At 34.7% G+C, this 24245-nt stretch overlaps 1 protein-coding gene across 4 annotated transcripts in view; it reads left to right on the top strand.

Annotated features, from left to right (window-relative positions):
- Positions 1-22570, top strand: part of LOC119782050 (protein phosphatase 1 regulatory subunit 12B) — a 30145-nt gene extending 7575 nt beyond the window's left edge. The window contains exons 6-12 of one of the 4 annotated variants that reach the window (XM_038282804.1): positions 8920-8936; positions 9037-9166; positions 11555-11659; positions 12221-12271; positions 12409-12459; positions 13161-13227; positions 20860-22570. In XM_038282804.1, coding sequence (XP_038138732.1) covers positions 8920-8936; positions 9037-9166; positions 11555-11659; positions 12221-12271; positions 12409-12459; positions 13161-13199 — 393 coding nt within the window. In that variant the 3' untranslated portion in view covers positions 13200-13227; positions 20860-22570. Of the gene's footprint in view, positions 1-8919; positions 8937-9036; positions 9167-11554; positions 11660-12220; positions 12272-12408; positions 12460-13157; positions 13228-18410; positions 18673-20859 lie in introns of those variants that run through there. The other 3 variants (XM_038282803.1, XM_038282802.1, XM_038282801.1) reach the window with 3 other exon arrangements.
- The last annotated feature ends 1675 nt before the right edge of the window (positions 22571-24245 follow it).

Raw genomic sequence — 24245 nt, 5'->3', positions numbered from 1 at the left:
ACAACGAGGGAAAAAATATTGATACATTAAAATATCACAATATCTTCATATGCTGATATATTGCCATTCAAAAACACCATATCAATCTCTTTTACTAATGAAATATTGCTATATGTCATCGTTATGCTACGAAATCCCCCGGAAATTCAAAAAATGTTGCCATATTTTTATATGTTGATATATTGACGCGGTATCGATCTATTTTACTAACAAAATCTCACAAGAATTTGCAAAATATCATGAGAGTTTGTAACAGAACGATGAAATTTCACGAGATTTTGAAAGTAAAATAGATCGATACCGCGTTTTTAAAAATCTATTTTGATATCAGCATATGAAAATATATTTGAGTATATTATTTTTCAAAGTGTCAGAAATGGATAACACAACTGCTATTTTCAATGACTACTTATTTTTGTCCAGCTTTAACATCGGTATCGATATCGGTTATCGGCTACATGAGTTTTAAATTATCGGCATATCGGATATCGGCCAAAATCCCAATATCGTGCATCCCTATTGAAAATTGATGTTGACATGATTGATATGATTAGTACAGCAGGTATTCTTAGCACCAAAGGGGATTCTTTTTCATCCTATAAACTAAACGTATTTTTTTTCATTGCATCTGTATGGAAATATTTCTTTTTTGTTCTTTAAAAATATGGTCTACTAAGCATTTAAATGACCATGGAAAATGAAACAGTTTGATGGACCTTGTAGTTTTCCCTGACTGACCGCAAGTATTCGGGGCTGAGTCTGCAAAGGCTGACACACATTATTTGCATAATAAAGGAAGAAATGTATAAGAAATATTGGCACAGGAGGCAGACAAAAGTAAAAACAAAACATCAAGAAAGTCAAAAAATAAAAGAGGACATAAAAGAGGAAACATGATCAGTGAAAGAGAAAACATGTTTTACTTAAGTATTTTAAATAGATGAATAAAAATGTATAATAGTAATTAAGACTTTTAATGTTTTAATAAATAAAATACACATTTCTCTGTAAATATCTGGTATCTGTAATGTAATGCTTTGTTTTTACCTGAATCATTTATGCATTTCTACTTTTATTTTTTATTACTGTATATCAGAGTTGGCCCTCCATACAGCTGCTGATCCTAATATAAAAACAAATGAACAAACATAAATGTATCCTGAAGAGTTTACAATATTTTTTCAAGTAATATTGGGCAATTCTATCACTTTTTCTTTTTTGCCCATAAAAGGCTATTACCTCTCACAGACCCTCAAAGAAAAGCTCTTAAGTCAGAGTTAATTACAGTTATTTGAAAAAGAAATGATACGTAATTGTGAGTTTCATTCTAATTTATGAGCACATATTTTTAAAATATGCAATCACAGCTTAGCCTCCATTTTGGTCTCCCTTTTACCTCTTACTGAATCTTCTTTTTTTGCTTGTTCTCATTTTGTGTTTTTGTTTCTTTCAAGTGGGATTTCTATCTAATTCTCTGAGCTAAGATGAGGCACTTCAGGAGGAGCTAGGCGCTGTGAACGTCTCTATAAAAGGAAGAGAAGAAAGCTTCAAAAATACAGTAGAAAAGTTAGGGGACATTTCAGACCTTTTTTTTAACAAAAGATTAATTTGGCTTTAATGTAAAGAATTTGTTGCACATATAGCTACCTCTCATTTAAACAGTTTTCCTTTTCATTTCTTTTCTTTCTTTTTAATCTGCAGTTACAAACACTTTTTGTAAATTAAGGCTTGGATGGGAAGCTCAGCATGAACTCCTCCAAATAAACCTAGACGATGCCAATTCTCTTGAATTGTCCTCATTAGTGTGACACATTTTGCTCCTTGGCTAAGGAAAAAGCACTAGTTATGCTGACATAAGAATCAATAACGGAGTTAAAAATGAAGAACATGAATACTTAGTATCATTACTGTTGTTTTATTTTTTTCATTTTAGTGGTTTAGGTACCGTCAGTGGAACAGAAGTTATTATTCAAGCATAACAATATTAATTTTTAACATGAAAGGAGGTCTGCAAATATAAACTACCATTCTAAGCATGGATTGATGGCAGTGAACCAAGAACAAGAAGTATTTGCTTCTAGTTTACATGAAACATGATATTAATAATGTCGAAGACCTTTTGTAATTGTGGTTTCAAACGTCTGTCAGTTTGGTTGGACTTGACAAATGTAGATGTTACTGATAATTGTTCTGCTAAGCCAAGCTATTAACACAATTCACACACAACTCCAGAAAAGAGTGCAGATTATTAATAAAACATTGAAAAAAATTGTTCTTTTAATAGCATCATTCCTACAGAGAAGCACTGAAAAGCTAAATTAATAAAGAAAAGGGTTTACTTTAAAGTTATATATTTATAAATATATATTTATAAATCTAGTTATATGTTTATAAATAAATTTCTATGTTCTGGTTTTAGCAGAAAGCTGTTTCTCCATGTCATATTGGTTCCAAAGCCAAGGATAAAAAAAAACAAACTGATTTTTGCCCTGAGTTCATTTAGTGCCTCAAAGACCAATAACAACATTCCAAAACTTATTCTTTTACAAACAGGAAACCAAGGAAACAATGTTTGAACAGAAAATGTTGAATTTCCTTTGTTTGGATCTGGACTCTGGTGGCCGCATTTTTCAATAGGCTGCAGCTACTTGATTAACTTTTTATTTTACAGACAAGTAAACATACAGTTTTAACAACCTAAATGGGAAATGCACTCTAAAAACAAATGTACCACTTTGCCCTTAAATATTAATGAACTTTGTATAGATGTTAGATTTAGATCTGAATCTATTAAACAAGTGCTGATCTCTAAGCAGGCACTTTTGAAGTTGATCAAGAGAATACCAAGAGTGTGCAAAGCAGTAAGCAAAGCAAAAGGTGGCTACTTTGAAGAACCTAGAATATAAGACATATTTGTAGTTGTTTCACATATTTTGTTAAGTATATAATTCCACATGTGTTGATTCATAGTTTTGATGCCTTCATTGTGAATCTACAAAGTTCATAGTCATGAAAATAAAGACAACTTTTGGGATGAGAAGGTGTGTCCAAATTTTTGGACTGTACTGTATATAGGCATGTGATATATGGAGGTATTCAGGTTATTATTCCTATGATAAAACAATATAAATGTTTCATTAAAGCAGGAATTTAGCTTGAATAAAGTGAGAATAAATTCAGTACTTGGTGTTTTAAAACTTTAAAGCCTCAGATCACAAATATTTTATAAACTGGGGACATATAGTAAAAGTTTTGTATTAACTTCATGTAGCACTTGGACTAGCGGCACCTACAGTATTCCTCATCACTTTGTGAGAAGGACATATTTACTTAATGCCTCTAAGTTGTTCATGGCTCCTCATTTAGTGCTCGTCCTTTCCAAAAGAACACAAACTGCTGCAGCCCCCTCCTGTTTCTGGTCTTTGCTCCACCTACCCTCTTATCCCTGTTCACATCAGTGGACAATTTTAGCCCCCGCTGCTGAGTTTGTCCGCAGCAGAACCTCTCTGGCCGCCTGCCACGGAGAGATGCCAAAGCTGAAGAGAAGAGGGCGAAGCAGGGGACTGGGGTTGGACGAGGGGGTGGCCAAACGGAGAGAGAGTATACAACAGAGAGAAAAAGCATGAGAGGGAGGGAGATGGGTATGACTTTGTGAAACGCAAGAAGAGGCAGCAGAGAAGAGTTGTTTTCTTTGAACCTCATTTCCTCAGCATATTTTCTACAATTCTTTCTCAGGAAGACCAGGGATCATTTTTCTGTTCGATGTCCTGATTTTCCTTTTTTTTACTGATCTGCAAAAACTGGTTTGCTTGATCAATGATTACCACAAAATTATAAGATTCCAAAACATCTGAAATCCCTCCAAAATTAGCTGCAACTTTCTTTCAAGGTCTCTAAGGAGCTTTAAGTTGGACTGGAGCCCCCATGTTAACACACACTCAAACACCTGTCTTCAGAGGATTCCCCCAGAGCGGTGTCATGGACCTCTGCAGCTTTGTTGCCTAAAGGAATCTGTGTGTCTTTTATCTGCTGACCGACCTTCAGTGAGTGTTACAGTAGAGGTGTACAGTACCTGCCTATTCAGGTTAGAGGAGGAAGATGTCAACCTATTACCCTCGCACCAAAGACCTGGCCCGCACCAGGAAATCAGTAACAGATTCACCGCCATCCTCTCCATCCTATACAGACAAAAACTACAGAGTAAGCTTTTCTTCACTGGAAGTTGTTTTATTATTACTATTTACAAAAAAAAGTCTGGTTTGCATTCTTCTTTAAGCTGTCATTTTCATCACTTATTTGTGTTTTTCGCTGCAAGTGGGATAACAGCTCTCTTTGGCAGTAGATACATATTTACTTGCAAACAATTTAATTTTATTACGTGAGGTATGATTAATTCAAAATGATTCATTGCTTTACCTTAAAACTTACAGTATTTGCAGGATTCTTACTTTTTTTTTTGCAAAACAAATTGGACTGTTCAAAAATGTTTCAGCAAATGATATAGTCATATAATTTTTCTCTCAAAAAAATATGCAAAGGTATAAGTAGTTTATCCTTTTTTTCTGTCATAACTTGTCTGGTTTTACATTTTTTATCACAATGAACTTAAATATGGACATTTTACATGATTTAGTAACATTTTTTCAAACAACAAACTTCACCTGTTGTTAGAAATGAGATGGATTAGACCTTATAAAGAGCGATTCAGGATTTAGGTGAACTGAATCAACTGCTCTCTGTATCTAATTTCCTAAATATATAAAAGAGGGAAAAGTGTTTCCTCTAAAGCAGTCAAATCGCATTTTCTGGAAAAGACTTCTGGACTGAAACATTCCTTCCGTAATTTCCAGTTTTTTTCTTCTTTTTTGGTTCTAAGTGGCCTGTTCTCTTGGGTGTAGTTTGACTGTTTTGTTTATGTCAGCTGGAGTCTGTGTGACAGAGACATTTAAAGAAAAAAAGAGGGGGCAGGGATACAATGAGATACTGTCTATCTGTTTAAGAATATCATGCAATGTTGCAGACATTCTGCACAGTTGCCAATAGTACATGTTGTGGCTCTCCAGTGGATTCTGCTCTCTTTTTATGGAAGTGTCATTCCTTCTAAGCTGTGTCCCTGGTAAAACGCAGACACTAGTTTTCCATGATGTCAGCCTTGTATAAAAAGGGGAAAGATGGAGTGAATGGGATAGATGGATTATTCAGAGCACTTACTGTACTTTGCTGATATTAATGGCATGTCCCAGTGAAATGTGATAAGTTGCTTCTTGGAATTGACAAGAAGATAGACTATTGGCAATGTGTTTGCATTGCTGCCTGATGCTTAACATCTAGCACATATAAATACACAGGAATAAATAACAGCGCTGATGTTTTAATCAAATGATTAAGAACATTTTCTTAGTGTTTATCCTTTATTTTTGGCACTCCAGTGCATTTCAGTGGGAAATAAGCTGTTTTCTGATTTAAGCTTTGTCTTAGACTTAGGCTAACTTTATTGTCATTTTATATACAACAAATGTATACAAAATAAAATTATGTTGCAGCTTTCAACAGTGAAATGAACATTACCATTTAAAGTACAGCAGTGATCGTCATGTAAGCATTATAGGAGAAAAGGAAAACTAGTTTATAAAATAATGGTTAAAAGGGCCATTAATATGGAAGGGTTCAGAGCATTGCAATATAAATATTGGGCAAAATGCAGTCTGATATTGAGTTCCTTCTTTAAAAGGATTTTAAAAGTTTCAGTCATACTGGTAGTGCATAATAATGTTGCACGTGTGATACAGTCCAAATTAGTGTTTAATAGTTTAACAGTCTGATGACAGTGGGGGAAAAGCTACTGAAGAACCTGCTGGGTCTGCAGCGGATGCTGTGAAGCCTTTTGCTAGCACTGGAAAAAAATACTAGATAAGTCAATTTTTCCTAAATTAAGTGCATTTGTTCTTGAATTGACGAGGTAAGTGAGACACCTTGCCAATGAAACAAAACAATTTACATTTGAAATAAGAAAAAACAATTGCATTGTCTTATTTCAAGTGCATGTTATCTAATTATCTTATTTTAGGAGTAAAAATACTCATTCCATTGGCAGGTGATCTTATTTACCTACTCAAATTAAGGGTAAATACACTTAATTTAAGACATTTTTACTTATTTTAAGATCATTTTTGCAGTGAGAGGGCAACAGGTAGAACAGTAAGAAAAGAACAGATGAAAGAAGTTTAAATAAGAACGATGTATATTAAAAATACATTTTTTGACACAACCATAAAATCCATGGCAGCCTGCTCTAGCTGGGCATTTAATTGTGCATGCTGCAGTATAAGATGTAAAGAAAGGTTATACTACAGTATTTCTTTATTTATTGATTGTTTTTAGAGGTGGTAATTTTTCTAAGGTAGAGTGGCAGAGCAAGTGCCCAATAGTATGATGGTATCAGCTGTGTTACCAGAGCAGTTTTTTTTTTTCTTTTTTTACATGTGTCTTAAAAGTATCAGATTTGGGGATCTTTTTTGTTTTTGGTCCTCTTGTTGTGTGTCAGTGTATTGTTTATTTCTTTGTTTATTGTAATCTTTAAGTATTGCTTTCTTTAGTTTGATTTAAGAAGTCGGATTATCCTTGGAGCCTTTTTCTTTACACCTCATTCTTTATAGTGTACTTCTTACCTCTACTATACTGTTTGCTCTTCCCATACCATCATCTCTTCTCAGTTCACGCTTTCCTTCTGCTTCTTTCTGCTTGTCTTCATGTTGGGTTTAACTCCTTGCAACACAGTCTGATAGTAACTTGGAGAGGTTTAAAACATCTGCAACAATATTATATCAAAAAAAAAAGAAAAAAATAAGCAAATACTTTTTTTTTTTTTTTTTAACAATTCTTGAGTTTATCTTCTTGAGATACTTTTCATTTCCTTCTAAACTTTCTTCACTGAACCTGCCTCTAGTTTCAATCAGGGACAGTAGTTTGCAGATCTTTTGCTAAATTAGTGAAAACTTTGAGGTGAAGTTGAGGTTATAAAGTAATGCTGCACTGTAAGGAATTTTAACTGTTATGACTTGGAATCATGTCTTTTTTTTCGCTGACATAAAATACTTTTCCTATCTACTAGCTCTCATCTGTTTGTTGAATATAACAAAGTTCATACATTTTTTATCAAAAGATCAAAAAAGTATTTTGAGTTGTTCTCTTATAATTAAAATCTTTGGGAGTTTGGTTTTGAGTTTAAACTTGTTTTGGTGGCTCTTTCTCTCCTTTTTATTTTGAAACTGAGTCCACTCGTTTTTATATATTTTAAAACTTCTTTGTGACCTTTAGGCTTAAGTCTTGATTAATTCATATATTTGTTTATGCTCAGTTTCTGCTTTGTGTGGTATTCTGGTTTCTGTGTTTTTGCTTCCTTAGTTCCCTCTGTTTTACAGTATTTGCCTTCTTATTCAGCTATACCCTTTTATCCATCCAGCTTTCCTATTTTGGTAACTATTTCAAATTTCTTTAAGTTTTTTTTACTTAACAACCTATCTACCTCTTCTTTGTATTTTGGTTCTACTCTACACCATTTCTTTAGAAATTCAAACATAGAATGTTGTTACCCAACCCTGATGACAAAATTCAGGATACTTGTTGGTAAATACCCTGCATAATTGATACAGATATCTATTCTGAGCAGCACTAACGTCAACCAACTACCTGCATTGGTCCTTGAGCCACAGTTCAAGCTAAATGCCACAAAAAATAAATAAATATATATATATACTTTTACAGATTGACTGTTTCATTGTAATTTTCTAAAGAACAAAGTTTTGTTCACAGCCCTACAAGCAGGGTTTTGTAATGATTAATTCTCACAATCAGGGATGCAGTCACCCCTGCTGATTAATATATGAATACCAAGTCTAGATGGGCAATCCTCCTGCTGTTACACAGATGAGAGTGAAAAGGAAAACAGAAATCTGTTCTCAGCTTCTTCCTTGGCTCTTATTCACCTGAGGTCTTTTAAGTCTGCCTTTTCCTGGATAGCTCTGCAAAAGCACATGACCACATAAGGATAGGCAGCGGCTGCTAGGCTCAGTTATGTAAACACTCACTGCAGAACAGCTCCTGTGACTCCTAATGAAGAATCGTCATGCTTCAGCAAATGTGAAAACAGGGAGGAGAGCTACTTTGATCGTTATGAAACCGTTTCGTTCCAAAAGTAACCTTACGATACAGGTGTTAAACATCTTTGACTGACTTGCAAAATTGCTGTTGAAAGACATTTTTCATGCTTTTAAAAAATTGATTCACCATTAGAATTCGTTTGTGTCATGATTACTGATGCAAACAGGAGGAAATCAAAGCCCCAGGGAAACCATACATGCTTTTGCTATGTATGACTGTGCTCATGCTATGAATCTGCAGCTGTACACAGATTCCCCTGATGCTTCAATAATTACAACATCGGGACACAGACTCGGCAGCATTGAAGTGACTTCTGACAACAAAAACCCTGCAGGACAGTCTTACGTATATCAGTGAGTGGTTTGGGGTCAGTCAGTGGCCTGCCATGCCTCACTCCTGATGTCATGATGTCAGTTGTGTGCTATAGGTGTTTGGGAGGCAACAGTTACCAAAACTAGAGAGGTCAGTTAGGCACAGGCAGGCAAGAGATGAGTGAAAACAAGTGTTAAATGATATCCCCGTTCTACACACAATTCCTCCTAGTACTGCAATATGGGCTCTAAACATGCAGTGCTAATTCAGCTCTCAGTCTTTCTTATTGTACCCCTTTTGTCTGAAATGGAAAATATTTATCTGCTCAGCCTTTGTTTTGACTATCAAACAAACAAATCTGGATCCACTTCAGAAGTGTTTACACTGTGTTGTACTCAGGCTATGATTCTCAATGATCCTGATATGTCTTTTTTTTTTCTTTTCCAGCATGAAAGACTGTTGAGGTAAGGATAAAACATTTTACTTATTGAAATTTTGTGTGTGTGTGTGTGTGTGTGTTTGTGTGTTTTTTAACATATACAGGTTGAGCTCTGTTGACTTCAGATATGACTCTACTGGAGAAAATGCCACAGACAAACCTTTGGGCCGCACCAGCTCTTACACAAGAAGAGAGGCGAGGCTGGCAGCTCTCAATAAACAGGAGGAAGACTCCACTGCCAAAGACTATAAGAAGGTAGTAACCCAATCAAATAAGCCCTCCCTCTGACTAATTTTAAGCTGCTGTTTTGAACAGTCTTACTGCCTAAAATATTTTATTCATGCCCTAAAATTTACATTACAATGAAAGCCTTTGGGACCTATCAGGTTAAAGAATCGTGTTCTTTTTATTTAATCTTAAATATTTAAAACAGTGATGAACTGAGTAATTTCACTTTTAGAATAGAATACCAAATAGAATAGAAAATCCCTTTATTGTCACACACTGGGGAAATTGTGGTGTTACAGCAACAGAAGACTATAGCAAACGTGGTCACACAAATGTGGACCATAAACAGTGTACAAAAATAATAGAATAAGTGACAGAGTTGAAAAAATAAACAAAACAAAAAAATAAAATACATTCCTATGAAAAGATATTGACAAAAATCAGTGCTATTTTAGCTGGATTTCCTTCCTTCCTTCCTTCCTTCCTTCCTTCCTTCCTTCCTTCCTTCCTTCCTTCCTTCCTTCCTTCCTTCCTTCCTTCCTTCCTTCCTTCCTTCCTTCCTTCCTTCCTTCCTTCCTTCCTTCCTTCCTTCCTTCCTTCCTTTATCTCTTTATCATTTCCATTCATTAACTGCTGCATAGTAACATCCATAAAAAAACTCTTTCAACAGCATCCAATATAAATGGTGTGTTAATTCAATTTAGTTCAGTTCAGATACTGTTTAATCAAATAATACTGTTAGACTAGTTTAAAGTTTTCTATCTACTGTTAGAAAAACAAGCTGATTGCATTGACTCATTGACTCAACAGCAATCCCTCACAACAAGCTGTAGTTACTTACAGTACTAAACATTTAAGTCAATGTAAGTCAAACATTACAAATGTGGTTTCAGCTGACAGTAAAAAAAAATTGCTGTTAGGTTTTTTGATGTTGTAGGACAAATTTTGATGGATCTAAAATGGCCTCTGTTATAATGGCCTTCTGGCCCCTTTTCCATAAATGACACATTTGTTGAATGCAAAGCTTGTGGTTGTGCTGTCAGCATATTCTCCCACCTAAGCTATGGATCACTGCAGCTCCATCAGATTTACACTAGGCCTTTTGGATACTTCTATCATTAAAAGCTCTTCTTGTTAGGATTTGTAATTACAGGTTATTGGTTCTGTCTGGGTTGGTTTGCTGTTGTGCAATTTTCTTTTTTTATTTTTAGAGGATAGATTAATGAGTGCAGAGTGCGATAAACGAACTAAAGATCTTGTTTTATAATCTAACCCTGCATTAAATTTCTCTACAACTTATCCTTGTATTGTGTGTTCCTGGCTCTTCGTGATGATATCGCCTTACTAATCTTTAACACACTTCTGAGTAAAGGTGTGTGCATCCCATGTGACAAAATGTGAAAAGGTTAAAGTTATATGAATGCAAGGTATGCTAGACCAGCATGGTTTTAAGACTTTTACATTTGCAATTAGAAGAATAGAATGATAACCCTAAATCAGGGATCTTAAAATCAAATCCTCAAGGGTCCTCAAATCCTGCTACTCTATCTTACAATCTCAGCAAATGAGCTCACATTAGAGTCGAGGCCCCTGAAATCATAGGATGGGTTGGTGCATAGAAAACGTTTTTTTTTTTTTTTCATATTTTACTTTTCTTAAACTGATCAGTGTGTTGATATTTTTAAATGTTTAATCCATTACCTCCTGTGTTACTGTGATATTTTTTTTTATTGCTGAATCAGATATGTCATGCAATCAAGTTAAACTGTTATGTGGGTACATTTTGTTTTCCTTTTTCTCTGGTCAAGTTCTAATCATGCGTCACCTTAATCACCTAAAGATTCCAACATGAAAATGGTCCCGTTAAATTTGATGAATTTTTTAAAACATGTCTGAAGAACTTTTCTTCTAGAAATGATAAAATACCTACTTATTTCTCTTCTGTCAGAGATATTTATGGAATATTCCAACTCTGACCACTGGCTACTCCAGAAAAGGACACACCTTTTCCATCTCTTTCTTATGCTATGTACATCAAAGAATTAGGGAAAAATTTACCTAACAGGGTCACTCCAGACAGTAATAAAAATAAAAAAAAACCCAGGACATATTTTAGAGTAGCTTTAACCCTGCATTTGCAAATGGGGCCAAGGAGAAAATAATCAAAGATAATAATCATGACAATATTTAAACTGGAAAACACCCGACAATTACAAGCACAAAAAGGGAAGAAACCCCAGTCTTAAAGATCATGGCTAAAAAGTTGAAAAAAATAAAGCACCTTAAAGCTATACCAATTTCATGTTATTTGTTATTTATCAATTAAACTTTTTTTATCTGCAATAATTAATTTAAAGTTTAAAGTAAAATTATTCAAAGCTACTTCCCTTTTTTTAATTTCTGTTTATATTTTAGATGTATACAGAAGCTTTGCAAGAGAATGAAAGACTCAAGTCTAAGCTGCAGGACAGCAAACAGGAGTTAGTGAAGATCCGTTCCCAACTGGAGAAAGTTGCTCAGGTAATTTCTTTTTACGAATTCACAAAGACATGTAATCAGAAAATGAAAATAAAGTTTCTCCATCATATTTTTCACCAACGATGCTAAAACAACAGTGTTGCCTTGCTGCAAGAAGCTCCAGCCTGTCTGTTTCCTCATACTTTTTACATGTTCATTCCATAAATTGGGAAAGGCTGTCTCCCATGATCTACAGTAAATACATGACAGTTTGGTTACATTATTACTCTGAATTGCAGATATGCATAAATGTGCCTGTGCATGGTTGTACTGTATGTCCTGTGTTGGACTGGCAACATCTCAAGGATCTACCATACATCTTATTCAATTGCTGCTGGAAATAGCCACTGGTCCCTCTGTAATACTGCAAGAACTTAGACTTAGAAAACCTTTATTATCATTTTGAAATGAAATGAAATTATGTTGGTTACAGCTTCCAACAGTGAAATAAGCAGCTTACAGCAGTGAAATGAACAAGCAGGTATTAATGATAAATGGGGAAAAACCTTCTCAAAATGATTCTAGAGATCAATTGCATGTAACATCTGCTTTTCAAATTTGTAGAGGCAGGACAGACTTTCAGAGCGATCTACAGTTCTTGAAACAGAGAAAAGGGTAAGTTTTTTGTAACTGGTTGATTCCAAGGTATATAATTTGATCACGCTTTTTCACTGAATTTCAAGATGTGGATACCTTGATATTTTTGTGGTTGTCCTCCTCTGATACTCTTTTTCTGTTTCATTTATTTACAGGAAAAACAAGCTCTTGAGAAAAGAGTCACAGACATGGAAGATGAAGTAAAGGTCAGTCTTTGTAACACTAAATTCTGTGCAGCCACCCTGGGATTATACAGTATACCTGTTTTTGTCAGAGAAACAAGCTACAATTCATTTGTCTCATTGATGTTTTCTCCATGAGCAGTTCTTGACAGTATGGCGCTAATGCAGAGCTGCTCCCGGTCCTGTTATAGACTAGATATAAAGTGTTTTCACCGAGCAGAGCAAACATATAGCCCTCTATAAACTTGGTGGTCAGTGAAGTGGATTTGGAGTCAAGGGGAGGAGAAGGATTACGCTTCAGACTCATTAGACACACTGTTGTGCAATGCCACTTCCTGCCTTGTGTTGCAGCTCCCTTGCTCCAATTCTTCCACTGTCCGGGTGAACATTGTGACCTAGTTCCATCTGAATACCAAAACCCATCAAGAGCTTCTCTTGTGAGACATTCCAGAATACATTCTGCCTGACATAGAAACCCAGGGAACAGCATCAGACAAAATTCACGTTTGAGTGTAGGATTATGCTATTATATTTAAATTCATTACATGTAATTCAAAATTTCAACAACATTTTTTTAAGCTTAATGCATTTAAACTAGTTGGCTTAGATGTCAGAACATAATCCAATTAAGCAATAGTTTATAAAGGTATAATATATCAAAAAAGCAGCATGAAATACAAGCAACCGGTGTTTGAACCCAGCTTTATCCTGGTTCCCTTCAGCAGGCACCCACAATGCGCTTCCGCTGTGGGTACCAGCCCTGAGACATGGCTTTCTCAGGGAAGGGGGATGGTGAGTGCTCGCCCTGATGCTTAGGAAAGATTAAAACCCACCCATCACCTCACATGTAATGCTTTGCCAAATTACAGGGCATGCATACACTTGCATTTGTTATCCTTTTAATTCTATCAGTACCTCACTGTTTGAGAGTCACAACTTTTGGTATGAGGCACCTCAAGAGACCACTGTTGTTTGCACCTCTGTCACACCTGTTTGTTCACACTGAGACAGCTATATAGTCTCCAACACAAGGGGGAACTGTTCAGTTATAATCTGCAGCAAATATAGAATCCGAAAAGTGGCACATCTCACTTGTTTATTGATTATAACCTACAGTACTAAAGCAGAATATTAAAGGGTTATTATATTTAGCAATTATTTCTGTAGATGTGGTTGATTATGATATACAGCTAATGAAAACCAACAATCCATCAGAGTTTTTCATAGGAAACATGGCTGTCTTAAGGATATTTTTGAGCTGAGCATCGGAAGGTGGTTGTAATTATTTATTTATCTAGATTTTTCTCGTTATTATTCCATGCACTACACCTATATCTTCTTTCTTTTTTATGTCTCTTTTTAAATAAAGCCCACTATTATTTCTTTCAACCTTTCTCCTTCTTGGGACACGAAGTTAATTTCCCCCCTAAATGTGCAAACGACAGTATTGCATATTAACAGATTGCTCAACACAGCAGCTGTTTTCGGGTCCTTTCAAACTTGAATGCTCTTTCCCTACCTTCAAAGTTTGCTCTGTGTCTAGTGGTAGGGCAGTAGCTTGTGTGTTCATCTGACTGTAAGTCTATGACATTGTCTTAAGGGTGCAATGTTCACATTTTCATAACACTTTGCTCGCCTTTATATGAAAATAAGGAGGTAAATGTGTTTGAATACAGAGTCGCTACACTCATTGAAATTCATGGCATGACTGTGTATGTTCAATGTAATTTTAACATACTTTCAGCTGTTAGGCTGAAATGTGCAATAAAGAACCCTGGGGAGGAACCCCAGATGTTAGTCAAAGAGCTGATATGCTCTTAAAAACTAGTGTCTGCCTAAATTTCAACATGGTAGTAAAACTTTATTGTGATGGCTCACAATGCTGAAATATGCTGGACAGAAATCTGGGAAAGATAACAAAGAAGTTTTTACCCTAAAATATGGGCCAACTAAAAAGAATGCCCTTGAACTAATTCATAGATTTATAAATGCAAATCTCTAACTAATTACATCGACATCTGATTCCTTAGTATTAACATCGCCTCAAGTGTGCTTGCCCTTTTTAATTGTCATCATGGAATGCTCATTTAACCTTGTGTCTATGCTTTTGAGGATGTGAAAAGGTGGTAATCCCAACACTGGCTTTTTATCTCAATAGAAACAACTTGACCTGCACCAGCCATGAAATCAGAAATGTGACAGGTGTAGCCCAGAACTAAACTTATTTCTTTTAGTTGTGTACTTTTCTCAGCACACTTTATTATTTGTTCAACCTAAATCGTTATTGATATACTTGGAGGAAAGACTATGTGAAAAAGTCCTTACTAATAGCAATAAAGATTAGTGGTTTTGCCCTATTTTGGACAGTATGCTTGGACTACTGTTAAGTCAGTAGTCCTACCCATAATTGTGTAGGCCATAATAGGACATTGCTGAAGTGTGTGGCTCTCAGCCAGGGGAGCAAACAAGGGCTTAAATACACACAGCTCTCCTCAGGCTGCATTAGGGAGGAAATGCCCGTTAAAGGTTCAGAGAGAGAGATTGTCAAAGCAAAGAAGTTGGTTTTAGATGACACAATTTAAATATTGCTAATTTCATTGTGTCATTTTTACAAAAGTCTGCTGTAACCCAATCTAACAGCTACGGCTGCAGGCCTTATTTCATTGAGAGGTAACAAATGCTTGTTTATTTATTACATTTTTTCCCCATCCTCTTATTTTCCTAACCTGCAAAGAATATGTGCACATTGTTCTTATAGGCGTGCTAAAGTATTTGTTTCCTGTCTGAGATATTAAGGCAAGAGCTAAAGTTTTACTAATGCTAAGAGGGTAACTTATGTCTGCTCTGCTAACTACCTTGGTAGTTCAGTTTATGCTATGTTCATTTGTAGAATGTCTCTCATAAACATAAGTACTTTATTTTTACCATTGATGCTTGCCGCTGTGACTTAGAGGGGTTGATAAACAGCCCTGCAGCTGTTAATTCCTTTATTTTTAGCTTACCCCTGGTGTGATGTCTTCACAACAGCTGATTATACACCAAAGTGCAATTCCATGTCCATTTTTTGCAGTCATCCTTACTCTGAAGGCTAGTTGATTTAAAATTACAAATTAACATTAATAATCATAAATCAACATATCATTTTTGAAACATTATTTGAGCAAAATTATTTTTCCTGTTCAGATAGATATTTGATTTAGTAAAAATACAAAAAGTCCATAGGTTTTACCCAAAATGAACAATCAATTCAAGTTTTGTAAAGTCTAAAAGACTAAAATAAATACTCCTAGGGAGTCAAACTTACTCAGCCACTTCCAAAGCAATTGCCTGTCAACACAAAGGTTTGCAACATACTTGGAAATGTGGTGTCTCATGGGAACTGAGCATTTCTCATATAAGACCTTGTTGCTTAAAGATACATATTTACACTCAAGTGTTATCACTCCATTGCTTTTCTTTTACTGTTAATTGTTATTATTAATTGTTCCTACAATCATTATTATTCTTTAGCTCAATATTTTTCTTTCTATTCGTTTAAATTTTCCATAGTAGCCTAGTTGGATATTAGTAGCCAAGTCAAAGAATTTATATTTTAACTGGAAGTTGAATTGTTTTACTAATTAACTATTTGTTTTAAAGAGAATGTGTTTAAAAATGTGTAAAGCTTGTTTCAGAATGCTAGCCCACAAGTTTACTTCTTAATCTATAGTTCTATAATCGCACAGCTCACTACATTGATATCATAAAACAATAATTAACAGTTTGAGTGCTGTTTGTCCATTAGTTTCAGATAAATAAGTGATGCTATGACTTGTTAACATTGTCCAATTCTAATTAACTACTTAACTTACTTAACTACTCTTGAACATATTAATGGGTTCTAATACCCAAACCAAAACTGTTTTTTTTGTTTTTCCAGAAAAAGTAGAAAGGCCTGTTTTATGGTTTATGTAATACTCACATATCTAATCTGACAAACTGTTGGTTTCCATCAGCTGTGAGTCATAATCTTTAAAATGAACAAAAACTAAAAATTAAATATGTCACTGCATGTGTGATAAATCTATGTATGAGTTTCAGTTTTTGAACTGAAAATTACTGAAACTAATTATGTTTCAAGTAATGTACCTGGATAGAGATGTTGGATTCTGCTACTATATAGGTAAATAAATTAAGTGCTTTAATATCAAAGCTATTGATTTTATGTATGAGCAGCTTAAAATAATAACAAAACAACATCATTGCGATAGTAGCCTATCACTGTCCAAATTGTGGAGGCTGTTATTCTTCTTGCAACAGGCAGAGTTTTATCTTTCGTATGGTTTTGTCTGGGCAATGTGTCTTCCAGAAGAAAAAAAAAAAAAAAGACAGGTTCTATGTGTCATGATTGGTTTAATTTCAAACCCACATGCAGAACACAACGGAAGCTGGGTAAAAGTTTAACAGAGTTTATTTAAGATATTGACACACAAAAACATGAACTGGATCTGGAACAGGTCCGGGTAGGGTTCACTGAAGTCTTGACGGGGTCCAGGCTTCTCTTGTGAGAGAGGGAACCGTTGGGTCCAGAGACTGTTGGTTCAGCAGAGTACACAAGCAGCTGCAGCGTCTAGCTTCTGACTTTGAATGGCAGACCTTGATCAGAGTTTCCAGCTCTTCACAGAGAGCAGCTGGGGAAATCCAAATAGGAATCTTCAGGTTTGGCTCACCAAAGCTGGAAGGCAGGTTAAGCTCACCCAGAGCTTCAGGCTTAAGACAGGTTTCCAAACTAAGGTCAACACTGCGGCGTTGAAGGAAGATCTGGCAGCTGCTAATGAAGGGAAGGTCTCCTGATGAGTAGATGCGTCTCAGGTGTGCTGGAGGGCTCCAGCCCAGGAGACCCACGGCACACTCTTCTGGAGGAAGGTGGTACATCCCCAGATCCCAACACTATGTTATACATGCAGTAGTTTCAGCTGCTTCTTGCTTGTGACTCTGATCATTCCTAATTGTTTTAAATATCCTGTGTGTGTCTTTTATAAACATTCTCATAATATAGCTGAATTATTTTTGACAGAATCAAAATAATTTGCAGAACCTTAGAAGTTAATTCTTTCCTACTCCATATCAAAGGTCTACATTTTAAACAGGAGGAATAAAGGATAACGGTCATTACATATGCTTACCTCACACTGACTTTTTTTCTCCACTTCTGTTGCCAAGGACTTGGAAAGTTGGCTAAAAGCTGAAATGTTTTGGTCAAATGCCAGGAGAATTTTTCAGCTTTTGCTGTTGAACTCTAAACCCAGAGTGTTTTAAATTAGGTTAATGAGTCTGTTTGGTTTTCTAACCAGTAAACAGAGTTTTAATGTAAACACCTCTTTTTTATATTCACAAAAACAAACATGTTCCTAGCTGGCCGAGGTTTTTTGGTAACTTGTCTAAAATCATATGATGAAAGAGGCAAATCAATATAAATTTGTCAGAGTGAGTGTTGAAGCTTTCCATTGACTCCATCTGTCTGACTTCTGTGGTTTCCCCACAGACATAGTGTCAAACCTCAGACTTTTCTTTCGGGCTACACTGAGGTTAACCTCAAACAGGCAGCCAAGAATAAAGAGGGGGATTGTTTAATACTTTGCTTGTTAGTTTATTGCAGTGAACTCTTGTGCAAAGTCTCAAAGATTTAGTATAGCTTTGTGAATGTCTCTGAACAATGATTCAAGGCCAATTTAAAACAAGGCATTCTCCATAAGATTTAGATTTTGTAATTTCTCTTGCATATTTTATTAGTTTATTTATTTTTTTGGTATCCCTTCAAATAATCCCTATATGGTAAATGTATATTTAGATGCAACTTTCGCTATTTCATTTCCTCTGTGTATGCATGCCTGTATGATTGAAGATGGACTTTGTCAGTGTTCTTTTTGCAAATGCCTTTCTCCCCCTGCTCTGTTTGCTTGCTTCTCTCTATATCTCTCTCCTCATGTATGCAGGCTTTCCCAGCCTTGGCCCAAGTCCAGGCTTTGCGGAGAGTGAACGAGTGTCTCCTGGCTGAGAACAGAGCCATGCTGCGTGTCCTAACTCGCCTCTCTGAGACAGCCTCCATGCCAGAGACAGAGGACCTCTGATCCTCGGGATCTTCTAGCCTATTTCCTCCCTATTGTTCTCTTCTTCAGCCCTTTAAGTTTTAGTCTTCTCTTTCCTTCTGGCACTTTCACAGCTTCCACCCTTCCTCCTCCACTGTCCTCCCCTCAGGCAGGTCCCAAACCCCTTTGAATGCTTGCTTTTTTGCATGTTTTTCATTTTTTCCTAATGGCATTAAAAGAGCAACATTTTGCCCACGGAAAAACTGCTATAACAATAGCTATACTAATTTAAAATGACTAATTAACTATTTGCTTTAAGTTGAAATGTGGATAAAGATCTGTTGTGTTCCAGATCATTGCAGGCTACTGGAGCATTGTGATTTTTACAGAACTGACATGTTTTCAATATTTGTATGATTGTCTAATCAATTATTTTTGCAATGTGTTGCATTGCATTTAATTTTTTTTTCTTTAATTTTGGGGATCACTATAATACACATTTATCCTTGATTTTAATTAGATTTGAAGCCTGTACGTTTTTAGAAATGTTAATATCTTACACTCATTTACTGCCATTAAGTCATCAGTGGGCTATTGGATTGATAATAATAAATAAAGCCTTGAAACACTGATAGGCTCTTAGGACCATCCCCTTAAGCAGATTCTACAGAGTTTCAGTTAGATCAAAATAAATCAAATATCTACTATTCAATCAGAACCAGCAGAATAAAATTCTAAAAGGTCTTTAACTTTTTTCAACATTTTTACATTTCAAATGTTATTAAAAAGTTTTAAAAGAATAAATTGTTCTAAGGTGGAATTCGCTTTTATTATGAGCAATAAAAAAAAGATTCTGCTGTATTGACATCTGTATTTAAACAGGGAGATCAAAATTGGAACAATTAATGCATGTACTACATGAAAGTAGTGTAAAAACTAAAACTATTTCAGATATTCAAATGAGTGCTTAATCTATTTTCATACTGTTTATCGTGATTTCATACAGGTACTATCCACATATTGTAAAGTAACCAATAACATCAGTTTAAAGAACCAAATTTGACAAAGTTCTACCGTTTATAAACTACATTCATATGAGCCATTATGACTACTTTATTTTTTTGGTTGATGATGTGAGATTATAAAAAATGTGTCCTTCTCTTTATGTTGAAATTTATCATGGGCAAAAATAGCTATGAAAGCTTACTTGGTTTAATGTAAAAATATAATTGACTTTTTGGCAGATTATGAATTAACTGTGACTTATATTTTTAGTGCAGCGTTAATGGTTTCACCCACATAGCTACCAGGCCTGTAGAATCAGTAAATGATTTATTTAGAACCTTTCTGACGGCACAAAGAAGAAAATTTTGCACACATCAAGAGCCAGTGACCACAAAAGAGTAAACCTTGGAAGGCTCAGCAAAAATACCATCTGTAACTGAGATCCATGATCAAAACTGCTGGCTGTAAAAAACACAAATGTCTACCTCACACTTACAAAAAAATATGTAGATGATCCAAATTTTCTAGGGAAAATAATTTCCAAACTACTGTGATGAACGTGGAACTCTGTCTTTGAAGGGAGTGAGAAATAGTTCTCTCCTTTTTCATCCTTGACCCGTTTTCATGTCTAGTTATTAGATTTGGGGGGAGATTAATTTATCATGAGGAGCTTACTTAAAATTCATCATTATCCGAGAACTGTATTTTGTATTCTTTCTCTTAGGGGGCTTTTTTAATGGCACTGCACAGGTGTATTCAGCCACTTTAATAAAAAAAAATGTTCTTGTAGTTTTACAAAGTGTAAGCCGAAATACAATTCTTTAGAAGCATTCGGGTTCAAGTGTTATCATTGCTCAGTTTTGGTCATTATGACAGAAAACAGACAAAAAAATTCAGGACATGTCCGATTATTTTTGCCAATTTGTTGTTTTGGAGTTGTACTGTATGTTGTGCTGCATGAGTAAAGAGTTGTTGCTGGATTTATCTTTCAAGATAAACATATTTTAAAGAGGAATACATGTTTTTAGTCACTGTTTCCCTTAAGATTCAGATTTAAAAACTTTACATTTTCTCACTTTTATTCACAACTTTTTTCAGAGCATCCTGTCATTTCACTTCTCAACGCATGACCAATTCTTACAAAGCAAACTCCCATAGCCTCAAACTCTACTTAAACTCTTGGCCACTATGTTGTGGTTCTTTTAGAATATTTTTAATCACAGTTGTTGATTAGGTCATTGCAAAACCTATTTTTTTAGTATAATAAACAACTGCTACTAAAGTTTTTTCAACTATATACAAGGTAAATGTAACTACTCTAATATTACATATTTCTATTTTCTTTCCAAAGGTCTTAAAAGAACTTAAGTCAGACAACCAGAGGCTGAAGGATGAGAATGGGGCTCTCATTCGAGTCATCAGCAAGCTGTCCAAGTGAAAAGATATCTACAGCTTTTCTTCTGGTGCTTCACTCTTCATACAACTATTTAATTATTCACAAGTTTAGTTATAATTATTTTCCTTTAAGTGTTTTTCATATCCACAAGGGACCAAGTTTACCACTTGGAAGACTGTTTCTGATGAAGCATAAACACCCTTTTTACACCTTTACAGCACCAAACTTTGATGTATTATTAGGGGATAGTTTGCATGGACCAACAAAAACTGGTGAATATCCTTGTAGTTGAAGAACATGGATTACATAAATTTTTAAATATTTGAAAAATGTGCATTCAGTCACCTTTTTTTATATTAAAACTGCAAGTCTTTGAGGTAGGAACTGTGTATCTTTGCAGCACTTCCAGTGTAACCGTTGACCTCTAAGCTACTTTCAGTACTAATTCTCCCCTTGCCTGGTCTAGAGGTTTAGAAGGATGGTGAAGTCTTGATAGATTTTCAGTTGTTCCAAACTTTTGATTTATGGACCCTTTTTTTTTATAACTTATCCCCGCTGTAAACATTTCAATAACTCTATCCCTGACCTACCTGGTGTATTCATTGGTTTCCATGATGCTGTTTATTGTGTGACGACTTCGAAAAATACTTTCATAGATCAGTGGTATTAAATTAAGGGTGGCCAAAAGGTGCAAACACACTGCAAATAGATAAATAGTGTTTGCATTACTTTATGTATTTGCAACTTTCAGCCACTGTATACATTGACTTTTGAAAGCAAGAACTTGCACAATGTTTTTTAAGGTGTGATGATGAAAGGAGTTGACCGTGTATTTCTCAACACAAATGAAAACCATGTATCCTTTTCTCACGACTTTACAGCTATGAGTTACTTTAAGATGCTCTGCATATAAAATCCCAAATAAATAAATTAAAATTTGTGGTGGTCATTTGAGAAAATGCTGAAAAATGAGGAGTCTTTTTTTTCCCCAAAAGATATTGTACGTTTAAGGTCCAGTTCAAGCAAACTAAGGTTTGCTTAACCTTACACAGTAATATATTATATCATATACTGTTGTACTGATGGTTCATGTTTGTTGATAGACATTGCAGCACATTTGTTTATTAGTTCTTAACAGTTGGTTATTTTACTGGAATTAATTAATGGACTTGGAAATAAATGTTAAAAATGTCTCCCATATTATGTTGAGAATAGAAAATGTGTTCCTATAAAGAGTAGTAAAACCTAAACATAAATATTTGGGATTAGGTTTGGGTGAATTGAGAATTTCCTCTGATATAACTTAGCTAAGCAAAGTTCAGTGCCTCACAGATATAGAATTCATATTTTCAAAACTCCCCAACATTCTAAGAGACACAAAACACATTTAATCTAAACCAAAAGGACAGAGTACAGGGCACATCCATTCAGTTGATTTTGTTTACAAACAACCCTGAACGCGAAAAAAAAAATTATAAAATGCATTTTTGTCATCCCAAATCTCACTGAAAGTACTGCATTCTAAAGAGACATCTCTATCAATAAAAAAATCAGGTCAATATGAATTCCTTTATAAAAAAACAGTAATTTTTACACATATTTCTCATTTTGTTGCTTCAGAAGAGTTTTAATTTAATGGCTGATCTTATGCAACATTTTAAATATATTTAAAAAAAAAACTATATCTTCAACCAAAAACAGTGCCGTTATCTGATGCAACGCACACGCAAAGTTCAATGCAACAGTATTTTAGGTCCTGACAAGCAGCTTGTCTGCATGCTCTCCTAAAATTGGAAGTTTTAGGAGAGCATGTTTGGTAATAACACATTTTTAATTTTTTTGAAATGTTTCTGGGCAGCATTACTTTGTTGCCAGCAGCACAGAGCTTATAAACCATATATAAAAGGTTATTCAAGTATTTAAATTTATTCAAAGACATTAGAAAAACTGACTTTTGACTCCATTTAAGAAAACACCCAATAACAATGTGAAATCTTATAAGACTAAAATAAATGATCTGCAGAAGACTGGGGTAACGTTATTGTTGCTGACAGAAGGCTAAATTTAAGGTTTTGCCACAAAATATTAAGTTAAGGGTACCATCATTTTGTCCAGGCCTGTTTTATGATTTTATTTTTTTTAGTATTCTGTTGAAGCGTGGTTGTAAAGCAGTGTCTTCATTTCATTTCTTTATTTTCATAAATCCTTTATTTATTATAAACATTTTTCTTTCATTAAAAGAGGGATACGAACAATGCTGTCCATGTTTGTAATGCTATTGTATAGGGTGGGATCAATATTACCTTTTTCTTCAACAACAGTCACATAAAGCTTGGGAATGATCTGGATATTTACCAGTACTGTCCAAAAAGTCATATTCATAAAGGAGGAAAAGAAGCTGACGTAATGCTAATCAGTTCTAAGCTCAAAAATAACTTACGAAAGATTACAAAAACTGTAAATTGCTAATTTCCTTTTTTAGAAAAGGATGACCTATGGAAGTCCTAGAAGCCAAAAAAAAAATGCAGATTATAATTTCAAAGTGTTTACCTATAGATTTATTTTGGGCATTTTAATACATATCATTCAAGTGTTTCATTTAAAGTGAGGTTGGTGGGGCGCTATCAAAGATATTAGGGGTCCATCTTTCAATTGAGCAAATATTTCTGTATTGCTCATATCTAATAATATGCATCACATATTTCCATTTTAAATAGTATTTTTTTTGACTACTATGATCATGATTTTTCACAAGCCCGATTTTGTCTCCCTCAATATATGGGGCTCTAGGCAGAGACTGTGAGGCATGTGCGGGGAACGCTGGGGTTGCAGGAAAAATAACAAGGCTAAAGTGGAATGGCTTTGCTAAGACCAGGCCTAATAATAAGGTAATATATATATATATATATATATATATATATATATATATAGATATATATATATATTTCACAGAAGGAAACAGGAATGGACTTATTAAAATCTGAAGACAGACTTTTATCTTTCATAATTATTGATTTCATAGATCTAGGCTTCAATTTAATTAAAGTGGATTCATGACATAATGAATTTGGCAAATGGCAAAAATAATGGTTATGCTAATGATATAAACAAAAGAACAAAAGCATCGTGTTGCATGATGTTGAAAAGTTTCATTTGTAACTGTTACTTTTATTTAAGCTAAAGTCTTAAATGTTTAGTCAGGTGATTGTTCCAAAAGTTTAAAAGACAATTAACGCTTTACAGTATTTAATTTTTCATGTTTTAAATTAATAATTGACTGACATCTACAACTTTAAATTTTAATGATTTGATTATTAGCCCACTATATCCATATTAATTAA

Source organism: Cyprinodon tularosa, unplaced genomic scaffold, assembly GCF_016077235.1.
Source record: "Cyprinodon tularosa strain WSP-4 unplaced genomic scaffold, ASM1607723v1 ctg187, whole genome shotgun sequence".
Taxonomy (NCBI): Eukaryota; Metazoa; Chordata; class Actinopteri; order Cyprinodontiformes; family Cyprinodontidae; genus Cyprinodon; species Cyprinodon tularosa.
The sequence above is the reverse complement of the archived record's forward strand: the minus strand, read 5'-3'. Positions and strand labels throughout refer to the sequence as shown.